The following is a 14,429-nucleotide window of genomic DNA, read 5'->3' on the forward strand; positions in this document are numbered from 1 at the left end:
CTGAATCACCTGCTTGTCACCTGGAGATACAGACTCAGATATGATGCACAGACACTTGTAAGCAGGAACAGAGACACTCCTGTCGTCAGTACTTTGTGACAGCACCAAAGATCTGTAGCAGGACTGCAAGTTGCCCTGGGGACAAATCATTGCTTTTAAAGCTTTGGGAATGTAGGTGGATGTATCCCTTCCTTCAGCTAATGGTCCCACCTTAATAGAAGAAAGACAGGAGTGAGAGAATGTGTATCAAATAAAATTTCCCGAACCAAGTCACTCTACTGATTTGTTTTGTAAATGAGCAAACACATAAATCAAGTTTTTCTCTGCAGCATCCAGGATGAATTTTCCATCTGAGGGGCTACGTTTAAGCTCTTGCTCCTTCTCTTTCCAGCTGGGTGATCCTGGGGGAAAGAGTGAATCAGCCTCTAGCCCCAGTGTTCTCAACTGCCATGTAAAGGCAGTGGCTTCCTTATTGGGTTGTTGTAAGAGGAGACTGAAAACTCTGTCAACTATAAAGTGATATTTATATGTTAGGGATTATTATTTATCCTCTGTCTCCCCCATCCCTAGACTCTTAGTAGATGATCTCTCTTCCTGCTTCTCAAAGAAAATAGACTCCATCAGACAGGAAGCCCTGGTTTGCCAACATCAAACGTGCAACCCACCAGCATCTGCTCCAACCTTCCTTCCACTGGAACAGGAGTCGGACCCCTCCATTCGAGCCTAGTCCTCCTCCCTGAACTCTGCCCCCAGCCCTGTGGCTGCCTTAGGAATTCGCACTCAGTATCGATTCATCTTCCCCTCTTATACTTTGAACGTCCCCCTCCTCAGTCACATCTTTTCATAATCCCCTAACTGATCTAGTGTCTCCCATTATGACAAAAGAAGCACTTTCTTAGGCTGTTGTATTTTAGAACTGTCTCTCCATTTGTTGGGGGCAGGCATGCCTTTGGTGTGTCTCCTTCAGTCCTGCAGATAAAAGGGACGTATCTCTGTTCTTGGGGACCCAGGCTTCAAAATGGGATGTTAAGTGTCTTGCTTGGTCATTTAAGTTGGTACTATTAACAGGACTGCTAAGCTCCTGCAGAATTAGAGGTCCCACCACCGTCACCACCATCAAATATGTATTTAAAGGCCAGGGGTTCTTAAACTGTTTTGTGCCCTGGACCCCTTGGCAATCTGGAAAATCCATGGTTTCCCCCTCAGAATAATACTAAATGTGGAAACAAAAGACATAGAATTACAAAGGGAATCAATTATATAAAAATACAGTTATTATAAAATTATAACATAGTAATATATCTGCTTCTTTATAAAAGCATTAAATAAGAAAATGTTGAGGCAGCTTCAGTACTACCATAATTTCAAAATAGTGATGAACATAAGATATGTAAAAAATCTACAACTGTTATGTAATGGAAACATCTGCAATTTTTATGGATGATAAAGACACAGCACAATACCTCTAATACAGCTGTGGTTTGCTGCCTACGTGCATAGCTGAAGTGCGTGGGGAATTTCAGTTACAAGTTAGTGACCATGAAGATTTTTTTTTCCAATCCAAGGTTATGGACTCTGGATTCTGTCCATGGATCCTGGGACAAGAGTCCCTGTTTAAGACAGTACTATCTCTAAACTGGGTTTATTCCTTCTATCCAAGACCCATCCACAGGAGATTCGGAGCACGAAGCAGCAACCACAGAGAGGATGGAAGCATAATTTCACCTTGGGGCTGTGTTTCAAGGGACCAGTTAAGAACGTGCCAGTGTTATACTGGGGCATTCTGCCAAAGTCCTATATTTTTAGACCTTCAAAATGGACTTATTAATATTGTAATTTCATTGAGAGTCAAACTAACTAATAAGCAGAATTGGACATTTGTAAAACATAGGCTTTCCTCAAGGATTTCCATAAATTATTTGGGATGGAAGGCCTGACAAAAGGCAGGAGAAGAATCTACCTGTGTGTGTGATTTTTAAACAAAAGTTGATCTAATTCTCATAGCCTGTTTCTTTCTAAAGTCACAATACATCACGAATAATTTTCTGTCAACAAATACAGTTATAAGATAGTATTAATGGCTGTACAGTATTCTATTATAGGCCTGTAGCACAATTGATTTAATTAAATAAAGGTTTGAGCATGTGGGTTGTGTACAATCTTTCATTATTATATAAACTGTGCTCTGATGGGTGCTATGGATTTAATCTTTGTCCACATTCTATTTTTATTTTCTTAGAATATTTCTATAAATGGAATTGCTGTGTCACAATTTAGTTAACAATAGCAATGCATATTTTAAAGATTTTTTGATCAGTACTGTCAAATTGTCCTCCAGAGAGGTTGTTCCGGTTCATACCAGAACTGGCATCTTTGACCTTGGCTCAGAAGATGACAAAGAGATTGGGAGAATGTCTCTAAATGGTGAGAAGCAGGTCAGTGTTGTGCCTCTGGGATTCTACTTTTCACTGATGTTGGAAATACTTTTAAGACAGAACATGGGATGGAACTGAGTCTTAGACCTGGGATCCCTTGTATTGACTTGATTTAAATCATTTGGATAAATCCAGCCTTGTACAGCTGTGTTAAGGAGACAGGGGAAGGTTTGTATTCATGTTTGGACCAGAGTCATGGTGAGAATGGTGGAATCAGAGAGCACCCCAAGGGGAGAGCTGTTTCAGGTGAGAAGGTGTGAGCAGAACTGGCCACCGGAGTCAGTGCTTTCTCTCATCAAACAATAGGGATTTGGGAGCATTGCTATAGCAATGAAGGCTGTTGCTTCTTTTATCTCTTTTTTTTAAAAATCATCTTTCCATTTTCTTTCCCTTGCAGCTAGACAATATATTCCAGGAGGGCAGAAGCGACTTGATACTTCTTTTGTATAACCAACAAAAGCTGACATGGGGGAAAAATGCTTTCTAATCCTCTCCACTGTCAAAGTAAGACATCAGATCCTGCCACAAAGTAAACTGGACAAATAAAATCTCAGTACAACTGACCCTTCCCTCTTCTCTCTCGTGGTTTTGTAAATGTAGATTTCATTTATTTCTTCATGCACAGAAGCCAAAGATCAGTTCTCTCTCCATCATCCCATCTCCCAAATCTGCAGTTAAATTATTAGTATCTTCTCCCATATCTCTCATCTGGGATTCCACAGAATATAGTGGTGATCACCCTAAAGTTTAGCTTCCTATTCATAATCTAAAAATTTTTTAATTGCATCCATAGGACTTGGTCTCTTTCCCTGTTCCATGACCACACCAGGGTCCCCGGCCCCTGCCCTATTCCCTGTCCAACCTCAAGAGGACATAAAAGCAGGTGGGCACCAAATAGACCCTGAATTATTTTGGTACTCCCTCGGTGGGCTCTCTTACACTTGGGGGTACTGCTTAGATAGAAGGGTCTCGTTCTTTTCTCATGTGACTTTTATGGACTCCACTTCTTGCCTGCCTTAACTAAAGTGCCCACCTGACCCTTTCCACTTAGATCTCAGTCTCTCACAGAGGAGACCGTTGGTACCCACCCGACCCGATCCCACAGGCCAGAGGGCAATCCTCCTGTCTTTTGCCTGGTGTCCTGATGTCCAACCTCTCATCTGTCAGAGAAGACCGAGGCTCAGAAAAGTTACATTGGATATAAAACTGTCTTCTATCCAGCCTTGGGTCCTGACATTTTTATTTCTCCCGAGATATAATTGAATTGTCTTTTATTCTCCCTCCCCGATCAGGCCTGGAGTTAGATTATCCGCACCATCCCCACATCCATGCCCGATTTTTCCGCGAGCGCCGAGCACCAGGGAAGTCTAATACACTATCCACTTGCAAAGACTTCTCGTTCTGTTTGGGTGGACAAGACAGCGCATGGGAAACGCAGAGCAATCGGAGCTGTATCCAGTCACGCTCCCATTTGTGTCCCAGATGCAGCCCCAGGAAGAAAAGAAGTGTTTGCGGGATTTGGCGGCCAAGGACCTTCATCTAGGCTTTATTCTCACTCCCGCCCCACTTTTTCCCTAGGCATCCCCAACCATGATTCTCAGAATCAATCCCCTAGATCCGAAGGGTGGGCCCGGGGTTCTTCACCCAGTTCCTGAGACCCAAGGCGGGCATCCTCCAGCAGCCCCCGGGCGCGAGTCCAGCGGGGACCCCGCGAGAGGCTCCCGCGCGGGACTGGGGAAGGGCGAGGGAGGGAAGGGCGGCGAGGCTCCGCCGGCAGCCCGGCTCCCCGAGGGAGCGCCGCGGGGAGCGCGGGGAGCGGGGCGGCGGGGTCGGGGGCAGGGCGGGGAGGCGCCGGCACAGCCAATCCCCGGGCCGCCCCCTCCCCGCCGCCACGAGCCGAGCCGGGGCGGGGGAGCCAGGCGGCGGCGGCGGCGGCGGCGGCGGCGACGGAGGCTGCCGTGGGGAGGGATGGAGAGGGGAGGGGGGAGCGGAGCCGAGCGGAGACAGCCGCGGCGCTGCAGAGCGGCTGGGGCGGCGGCGGCGCGGCTCCCGGTGCTCCCCCCGGCGCCCGCCCCGCGTCGGTGAGGGCCCGGCCTGGAGGCCCGGAGCCATGGGCTGCATCGGCTCCCGGACCGTGGGTGGGTACCGCGGTGGCGCGGGCGCGGGCGGAGGCAGGGCTCCGCCGGGTCCGGTCCTCTGGCCCCCTCCCCCACCGCCCCCCGCGCCCCTCGGGGTCCCTCTCTCCGCACCCGCCCGGCCCGGCCTTGCTCCCTCACTTTCCCTGAGAGCTCTCGCGGTCCCTGCATTCTTCCCTCCTCCTTGCTCTCCTCTTGCGCCTCCGGGATTTGCATCCCTCTGGGCTCTTTCCGTTCTCTCCATCTCCCTCCTGCTTCCTTCCATTGCCCTCCCCCAGGCGCGGTCCCTCTCCATCATCTCTCCACCAACCTCCTCTCTTTCCTCCGTCGCTCTTCCCTACTCTCCCGTCCCCTCACCCTCTACCTCCAGGCCATCGGCCTCGACTCTGCCTTCCCCAGCGCCTCCTATCCTCCTCATCCATTTCTGGAGCAGCCCCCCTTCTAAGAACCCCCAGACTCAGTTCTCAGCCCCGAGTCCCCTTCGCATTCTTCACCCATCCGCCTCCATCTGGCTTTGATGTTTTGCCCCCATCTCTTTCCCTCTCTGTTGCCTTTTTCTGTCGTTTCTGCCTCCCCCGATTTGCTTTGTTCACGTGCATTTTCCCTCCGGGGCGGAGGCGGGATGAGCCTGATGCCTTGGGGAGGGGAATGGGTTCCACGCCCGAAGGGAATGGGGCTGGGCTGGGCTGGGGTGAGGGGAAGAGCCGAGGACGCCCGGAGAAGGCAGGGGTTCAGAGCGCGGGAGAGGGGTCGGGAGCCCGCTCCCAGGAGGGTGGGGCCGGCCGGCGAGAGATCCCGGGGACCTGACTGCACCTGTCAGCGGGGGCTGGCGGGGCGGGGCCGGCTCTTTATTTACCTTTGACTGAGCGAGGGAAGAGAGGCTCCTCCTAATTCTCCCCTCACCTCTGCCTTGCTACCACCCCCTTCTCCCCAACCCCATGCACCCACTCCGCTCTCACAGCTCAACAGATTGATTCAACCTTCTCCCAAACCCCTCAATTTTTCCCATTCCAACTCCAATTTCTCCCGCCTACATGCCCCAGTGACCTCAGGCTGAGAGAATAATTCGTATTATTATTACAAACAAACTCACTCTCCGGCAGCCTGATTTCTCTGAGCCCCGATTTATTTCCATGGATACCCCCCTTCTCCTCTGCTTTCACCTCTTCTCTGGGTTCTTTCCCTCCCCCTCCCTGCCCCCCATGGCTCTGACTCAGCTCTCCCTCTCCTACAAAGGCCACCCCCCCAGCCCTCTCCCACTCTGCCCTCCCCATCTCCCTTCTCCTCACAGACTGTTCCCCGCCTGCCCCGTTCCTACTCTGTACGGCCAGATATCCATCTTTTCTCTTCCCTCCCAGCCACAGCCTCTGGTCTGACCCAGGTCACCACTCCCCGTAGCCCCAGGGGAGAGCGTTCCCACTTTGGACGGGTCTTAGCTCTCTCAGACCTGGTAACCGCCATCCCTTCCTCTTGCACTAGCTATGTTACTGCATGCTGAATGCCTCCTGGTGCCCCAAGCCCCTTCAATTCACCCCTTCTCAAGAGTGGACCCCTAATCCTAAATTCACATTCATACAACTTAATGTGCAGAAAGGATCTAAAAGGTCAGATGGTTCTGGCAGCCATCTGGTGCTTGAATCCCGAGCATCCACCACCAAGTGCCTCTTCCCCAAGCCTTCCAGTAGGCACACCCTGCCCTCACACCAGCAGGCTCCCTTCACAAGGACCTCTGGCCTGGGCTGAACAATTACCGGCCTCCAGTTTCCCAGTAAGCCCTCAAGCCCTGTCCACCCTCTCCCACTGTCTTTTGTCTTCTCTTTGACTTGAGCTCCTATTCTTTTAGTTCCTGTATCAAAGAGTCCCCTGCTGCCCTCCTGCTGTCCCCCTTCACTCCCCTTTAATCCATCACTCATCTCCCCACAGTCAGGGAAAATGATTCCATCTCACTCGCTGCTTCCTCTGCTCCCACTGCTTCTAGGTGAACACACCCAGGTCTTACCTCTGTCCCCACCAAAACTCCCTCCTGTCACACAAATTCATCAACTCCTATGGAGGGTCCTCCAGGGAAGATACAGTTCTTCCACCTCACAAATAACAAAGCCAACACTTAGGGAAGCTTGTTCCTAGAAGAGTTCTGCCCTTACTTGTAGAAACATAACAGAGGACAAGTGTCATTCCCACATACTCCCCTACAGAAGCTCTCAGAGGTTCCCCTGGACAGAGTGGAACACTATTTTCCCGCTAAAACCTAGCCACTGCCTCTTCCATTTAAACAACAAATAAGGCCATAGAACACTTTTTCTGGGTGGGCTATGCCTTTTATTTTTTTAATTGAAGTGTAGTTGATTTACAATGATGTATTAGTTTCAGGTGTACAGCAAAGTGATTCAGATATATATATATATATATATATATATATATATATATATATATATATATATATATATATATATATTCTTTTCCAGATCCTTTTCCATTGTAAGTTATTACAAGATCTTGAGTATAGTTCCCTCTGCTATACAGTAGGTCCTTATTATGAATGTGCTGTTTTTGGTTGAGCTCAGCATCATCTCTCCTACCAAAACTCTGAGGAGAGCAGGGATGTGAAAGGAAATGGTCAATCAGAAGAGGAAGCAGTAGCTGGAGGGAAGGGAGGGGTTGGCAGGGGCTGGCCCCCATTTGTGGCCTCTGCATTCTGAAGGAAAAGAACGGAGAGGGGCTTTTGGGGTGGGCATAGGGAGATGAAAGGGGAGGAACTAACCATCTGTCCACCTTAGGAAATGAGGTGATCGCAGTCGACTGGAAGGGCCTGAAGGATGTGGACCAAATCAACATGGACAGCACCAGCTCGCTGCATGGGAGCAGCCTCCACCGGCCATCGACCGAGGTGAGGCCCTCCAAGCTCAGCTTTCCTCCCAAAGAACCTCTAAAAGTCCCCGGAACCACCATGCACAAAGCCTCATCCTTCCGTCATCGTCCTAAATTCCAGGACAACATCCCAAACATGCCTTCAGACTGAACCTTTCACAGAACATTTCTCCTTTCCTCCAACACAAGCCAAATGCTCCACCCTGAGACCCTAATTCCCTGCATTAATCTCAGGAAAGCCCTCCCTACTCCACACTCTTCTGGAAGGCGAGGTTACTTGCATTCCTGGAAGTGCCCGAGATACCCACTCCCTTTCCTCTCTCCTCACAGCAAACCCGGACGGATTTCTCCTGGGATGGCATCAATGTGAGTGCAGCTTCCCCCAGACCTCCCCAGTCCACCCTAACTCCTCTTCCTTGTGCTCTCCCTTAGACCTGCCCTAGGACATAGTGCTCCCTGGCTCCAGCAGGTACTGCGAGCCTTCACAGTCTTTACCTACCCCCAAAATTTCAAGGGTGCTTGGGGGATAGGCCTCCTTGGGACTCCTGGGTATAATGGTTTCCTTGTCACCTGCCCTAGCTCACATCCTTCCTCCTGGAAGCCATGGACTGTCCTCCACATATAAAGCACCCCACACCCTCTTATTCTTCTGCCCCTCCTCCCACATCCCCTACCCCAGCTCTCCATGGAGGACACCACTTCCATTCTTCCGAAGCTTAAGCGAAACTCTAACGCCTATGGCATTGGGGCCCTGGCCAAGTCATCGTTCTCAGGTGAGACTCCCGACCTGGGGATGCATCAGACAGGAGACTACCTGTAGGCTCCTGGTCTCAGTCTCCCTGTTCCTCCAGGCCTGAAGAAGACCTTCATCCCCATACCCCTGACCTATTTGCCCTTTCTATCAAGCCTCCCATCCTCCAGCCACCCCTCGGGTATGGAGCTTTGGGGCATCCCTGCCCCTTTTATGGGACTAGGGAGGGGATAATCAAAGGGGTCTGGTATGGGTATTGTGTGATGTTCTGGAGGATGTGGGGAATGTCTGGCCCCTCAGGGATTTCTCGAAGCATGAAGGACCATGTGACAAAGCCCACAGCCATGGGGCAGGGCCGGGTGGCCCACATGATTGAGTGGCAGGGCTGGGGGAAGGCACCAGCCATTCAGCCGCAACACAGCCACGAGGCCGTGCGCAGGGATACAGATGCCTACTCCGACCTCAGCGATGGTGAGAAGGAGGCACGTTTCCTAGCAGGTACTTATTCCCCAACTCCTTAATAGACACATTTTCAGTATGGCTGGAGACCGACCCTCCAACCCGCTCCCCTGTGGCAGGACTGGCTCTGTCCATGTGATGACCATCAGACAATTTCCCAGCTAGCTCTAATTTCAAGGACTCAGACTTGTTAATTCTGCTAAGAGCCCTCAACTTATTTACATTATTATCTCAGAAATTGAGGGGAATTAACATGGGATTATGGGTCCACTTGATGCCTTCTCTCCTATATGGTGGGACTACCCAACCCCCAAATTCCCTCAGACAGGAAAAAAAAGCTGGGGCTTTAGACTTCAGAAAGCTCTGCTTCTTCTTATGTTTCTTGATGAGAAGGAAAGAAAAGCCTTGAGGTTCTCTTCTAGCCTTTGCCCATCTGCATATTGCAGTCATGAATTCATGTACAGGGCTCATTATCGTGACAACCACCAGAAGATTGAGGGACCTGGGTGAGGAGAGGGGGCGTCCAGAAGAGCTTTGATTCAGTGCAGGTGTGAGGCAAGCGTATAGTCTACCTACAACTCTGGCCTAAAAACTTTCAAAGATAAAACTTCTGGAAATCCCCAATTTCAATCCCTTAGAATATCTCACCAGAAGGCCCCCAAATCTTGCCCCTAAGAATCTTAAATCTGACATTCTGGAGAGTCCCCCATGATTTTGCCTTGTTTTGGGACATATACAAAGGCTGCAGTGTCCAATACAGTAGCCACCGGCCACATACTGAGACCTTGAAACGTGGCTAGTCTGAGTGGAGATGTGTTATAAGGGTAAAATGTCGACTGGCTTTCGAAGACTTCATATGAATCAAAGAGTATAAAATATCTCAGTAATTTTTATATGGATTACATATCGAAATGATAATCTTTTATATATTTTAAATTAAATAAGATGTATTATTGAGATTAATTTCACCTGTTTCTTTTTAATTGTCTTTAATATCGTTACTAGAAAATTTTAAATTGCATAAGTGGCTTGCATTGTATTTCTACTGAAAAGAGCTACACTGATGTCCCCCGACCCCATGCACGTGTCTAGGCTTCCCAGAGGTAGCTTGTGCTAACTATATTTCTTCTTGCAGGTGTCATGGAACAGTTTGCTATCTCTGAGGCCACTCTCATGGCCTGGTCTTCTATGGACGGTGAGGACATGAGTGTTAACTCCACCCAGGAACCACTGGGCTGCAACTACAGTGACAACTACCAGGAGCTGATGGAGAGTCAGGGTGAGGGATGATGGTTCCAGAACCTGACCCCTGAGGCCTCAGAGGCCTCTTCAACCATCTAGACTACCTCCATTCACCTTTGTTCTAAGAATTCCTGTTCATATCAGCTTCCCTACTCCCCTCCCTCCTCCACGCCTCACCCTCAGTTCTCTGTGCTGTTGTTACTGCCTTTGAGAGTCTGACCCCACCGACATCCGTGATTCTCTTTACAGATGCCCTCGCTCAAGCCCCAATGGATGGATGGCCTCACTCCTATGTGTCCCAGGGCATGTACTGTCTGGGGTCATCAGATGCCTGGGAAGCAAGCGACCAGTCCCTCATTGCCTCTCCAGCCACAGGATCCTATCTTGGCCCTGCATTCGATGACTCACAGCCTAGCTTACATGAAATGGGGCCTTCCCAACCTGCTTCAGGTTACTCTGCTCAGGAGCCTCCACCTTTGCTGGGGGGAGACACTGACTGGGCTCCAGGGGTGGGCGGTGTGGACCTAGCAAGGGGCCCTGCTGAGGAGGAGAAGAGGCCGTTGGCCCCCGAGGAGGAAGAGGATGCGGGATGCCGGGACCTGGAGTCACTTTCCCCACGAGAAGACCCCGAGATGTCCACTGCTCTCAGCCGGAAGGTGTCTGATGTCACATCCTCAGGGGTGCAGTCCTTTGATGAGGAGGAGGGCGAGGCGAACAACTAGCTTCCTCCCACGCCACGCCCTGCCTTCCACTCCCACTCGAGGGGCATGGCTGCAGCAACATCCTCCCTCCCCCAGCAGTATAGCTGCAACTGGAGCAGAAGACCTAGAGGAGCCCAGGAGCTGCCAATCCTCGCCAGCAAAACGGAGGGCCAGGCTGGGATTTTATCCAGGCTTACGCTGCAGAACCCACAGGTCCAGGAACTAGATGGCTGTGAACTTCACTTGGCTGCCGGCTTCTGGGTCTGTGATTGTGTTCTGGGCACAGGTGCGCAGAACGGCTCATGGCCGTCCCCAGGATCTCAGTTCACTCCCTGCTCTCGTCTCCCTGTAGCCCTGACTGTGGCTGTCTGAAGGCCTCCTTTCTCCATGCCACTCTTGCTTTTCCCGACTCTTTTCTCTGGCTGTGGCCCAAGCTCATCTCTCATACGAGGAACAGACCTCAGGGGCTGTGAGACGTGGCTCAGTGGGCACAGGAGAAGCAACTTAAAGACCACGTCTCCTCAGAGGGTGGCGATCTGCCCTCAGAGGAAACTTGGCTTCTGGGACCAGGAGTCACGGAGGAGGTGGACGTGGCAGCCGGGGCACAAACATGGTTCCTTCTCTCAAGGGCTGCCCAAAGACCAGGCCATCACTGGTGAGACCGATAACAAACGTGGCCACTGGTTCTGGGATCTTGAATATCCTGTAGCCAAAAGAAGGACCCTAAGGATCTGGGAAGGGACCCCACCAGGGCTGGCTGCTCCAGCTCCTGCTTCCCTCTTCTGCCTTCTTCCATTCCCCCGCCTGGGAGCCCCGGGCTGAGCAGGTGACAGAATGCAGGTGTGCTGGCCAGACAGGGAAGCATGAAGCTGTGTCTCCCTCCATCCACCCCCTAATTCTCTGGAGCTGTTTACACTTTTCTCTTTGCCTTTTCTACATTTTTATAACTTCTTGGGGACTCAGGGTGGAGTAGGGTGGAGGGAGGAGTCCGGTGCTGTCAGATCCGGGCGGGACAGGGTGTTTGCCGAGGAGCGGCCCGCGTGGGCTCTCCGTGCTCCTCTTCGCCTCCTCCCAGGACTCCCAGGAGGGCCGCGCAGGTCCCCCTCCCTCCCTAGGCCTCCTGAGGAGGAAGAGAGGAGAATCAGGGTATTCTTCTTTCCAGGACGGGTTACACTGAGACATACACCCCTGAAACTGCTCGCCCTCCCGCACCCACTTTCCATTCTGGTGGGGACTTCCGCGCAGCACGTGAAGCCCCGGCGCTTCTGCAAGATGTCGGGACGCAGGGGCCAGGGTGGACGGGTTGACGGGAGAGGCAGCAGCAGCGCACTGCCCCTCCCCTCTGCAGTGGTGCCCCAGAACCTGGGCAGGAGAGACACACTGAGAGGATCCTTGTCCCACCTCCCTCCTTTCTCACGCCCAACTAAGGCTCCGGCTCCGAGGCCTCGTGTCCCACCCGAACTTTGTCAGGGGTCCTGCTACTTGTCTCCCCTGCCCGGAAGGGAGCACTGCGGCCCTCTCTCGGAACCTGGGCACACACCATCCTCACCCCCAGGCTCCAGACTTCTATTTCCACGGAATGAGGAAGCTGAAAGTTGGGGTGTTTCTGTCCATCTACGACCCCGCCCCTGCGCATCGCGTCCACACTCTCATGCACACGCGCACGCACCTGAAATGCAACCAAGGCCGGGTCCCACGTCATCGGGGGAGGGGAGGGTGACTGCCTGAGGTTGGTTCTTGGAGGAAACAGGAGCAGGCAAGGTGAGCACAGGTAGGTGAAGTCACCTCGTCTAAAGCTGTGGGTTGTGTGATCACGTGACCCGGCGTGGGCGGCCCTCGCCGCCGGCCCCGCCCCGCACGCCTGCCGCAGGTCCCTGGGGCTTTGCATGTCACAGTTCCCTCCTCTCACGGGGTCAACCCGCCCCCTCAGTGCATCATCCTTTCCTCTTAGTCTCACTCCCTTCGTGCCCCACATTCCGCCCCCAAACCGCAGTGGACATCCAGTCTGAGCGGGTTCATTCATCACAGTTCCTTTTTTGCTCAGGGCCCTGTGGGGTTAGGAAAGGTCACCTAAAGGAGCATTCTTTCCTCCCTCCTTCCCCGAGGAAGCCAAACGGTTCCCGCCGATCCCTGCCAAAACATGATTACAACTCTGAAGGGCTCTAGCAGAGTTGGGACGTTAGTGGGGCGGCATCCCCAGGGTGCTGGCATCGCTGCGGACCAGAGGTTGGGTGGAGGGGTCTGCATTTTGCAAGAAGCTCCCCCTCCACTCTGAAGAGGGAGAAGACCCGAGGAGCTGGCCTGGGACCCTCTTAGGACTCTTCTGGAGGGAGGAACTGCCTCTCTGGTGCTGGGGGCAGGGTGCATGGGGTTTGCTTATAGCCTATTTTCTGGGGAGGGGAGGGGCATGTGCAGGAAGAGGCTGTTGGGGGGTGGGGGAGGGCTGCTTTTCCTTTGGGGTTAAAGGCTGTGCAGCACGTTTTACAACAGCCCCAGAACAGGGCTGTTTTTATATCATTGTGAATGAAACTTCTCTTGCTAAGTGCTTTTCTTTTGGTGGGGGGTGCACTTTTATTTTCAATTCATTTTATTAAAGGAAAATCCAAATCTTCCATTGCTCCCCTCCCACTGTCCCCCACTCCCCCACATACATGTTCCTTCTTATCCTTGTGGTAAGGAGGCAACCTTGGTGAATGAGTTTATCACCTCTCCTCACCCCCACCTCTCATCCCACTCTCCGTCTTCCAGGTCTGGGGAATCCCCATTTTTATGGCCAGTCTTAGCATGTTTTCTTAATGTGACATTTCCTCCCCAGGCCCAAGAGAGATTCTATGACATATATTACAGAGAGAATTATATATAAATAGATATATTATAGATTATATATACACACGGGCATGGGCTCCAATGCCCACAGCCAGCCCCCTCCCCAGGCTGCAGCCTCTCTCTCTCTTGGCCTGGGGAGGGGGGAGGGATGTATTGTTGTTGGAGAGGGCTCCTGGCTGTGTTCAATGGCACTAAACAGAATGTGGTGGCACCTTTGACTATGAGTGTCTTATTTGGGGGGGTGATGGAAGCCGGGCATGGGGTGGGGAAGGAGGAGAATGCAGGGGATGGGGCACAACAGCAGAACTAAGGAAGGCATAAAAGGAGGGGAGGACAAAAGAGTTGGATGTGGGAGCAGGAGTTTCTGGCTGCTCAGAGCACCTGGGACCACTTGGAGAAAAGGCAGGGTGATGGCAGGCTCCCTGTTGCTGATTTGGGGTGACAGGGATATGACGTCCCAAGTGCGGGAAGCATCAGAGAAGTCTGCCATCTTGACATTGAACCCCTAGAAGAGGAACACAAATAACCAGTCCCTAAGAGGGGCTAGTATCTGGGTGAACCAGTGGCCCAGCTGCCCTGAGCCTTGGATCTTGGCAGGAGAAGCCCCAGCTAGAACAGCTGGAGGGCAGAGCTGACTCACAAGCAGAACAGAGCAACAACTACAGTGGGAGAGGGAGTGACCTGGAAACTGGAGGAAGCTGTGGTGTGAGATGGGGGAACTTCTGCCAGAGGGAGTTAAACAAATCCACTGGGGCCGCAGGACCATTTAGCCACAAGGCACCGCCCCTTCCCCACAGAGCCTTCCTGCGACCTTGCTCCTCGCAGGCTGTTCCCCCGATAGTCTCTTTATCCACATTTCACTGCTTAAATGGAGGACAAAGGAGGGCGAAACGGGATTGGCCTTCCACCACCCTGGTAATGACCCTGCCTGGGGGCAGACAGTGGGAGCCACATGGAGTCTGGAGGCCGACTTCAGGAAGTGGCTGTGGGCAAGTGAAGGACAGGGTGGGGG

At 52.0% G+C, this 14,429-nt stretch overlaps 1 protein-coding gene across 1 annotated transcript; it reads left to right on the top strand.

The window, feature by feature from the left end:
• Nucleotides 1-4,406: 4,406 nt before the first annotated feature.
• FAM131B (family with sequence similarity 131 member B) lies at nt 4,407-10,713 on the top strand. Its single transcript, XM_031455531.2, has 7 exons — nt 4,407-4,573; nt 7,348-7,457; nt 7,769-7,804; nt 8,118-8,211; nt 8,490-8,687; nt 9,784-9,927; nt 10,140-10,713. Exons 1-7 carry the CDS (start codon nt 4,546-4,548, stop codon nt 10,610-10,612), a joined length of 1,083 nt encoding a protein of 360 aa, XP_031311391.2. The 5' UTR covers nt 4,407-4,545; the 3' UTR covers nt 10,613-10,713.
• The last annotated feature ends 3,716 nt before the right edge of the window (nt 10,714-14,429 follow it).

This window comes from Camelus dromedarius, chromosome 7 (genome assembly GCF_036321535.1).
Source record: "Camelus dromedarius isolate mCamDro1 chromosome 7, mCamDro1.pat, whole genome shotgun sequence".
NCBI classification, from domain to species: Eukaryota; Metazoa; Chordata; class Mammalia; order Artiodactyla; family Camelidae; genus Camelus; species Camelus dromedarius.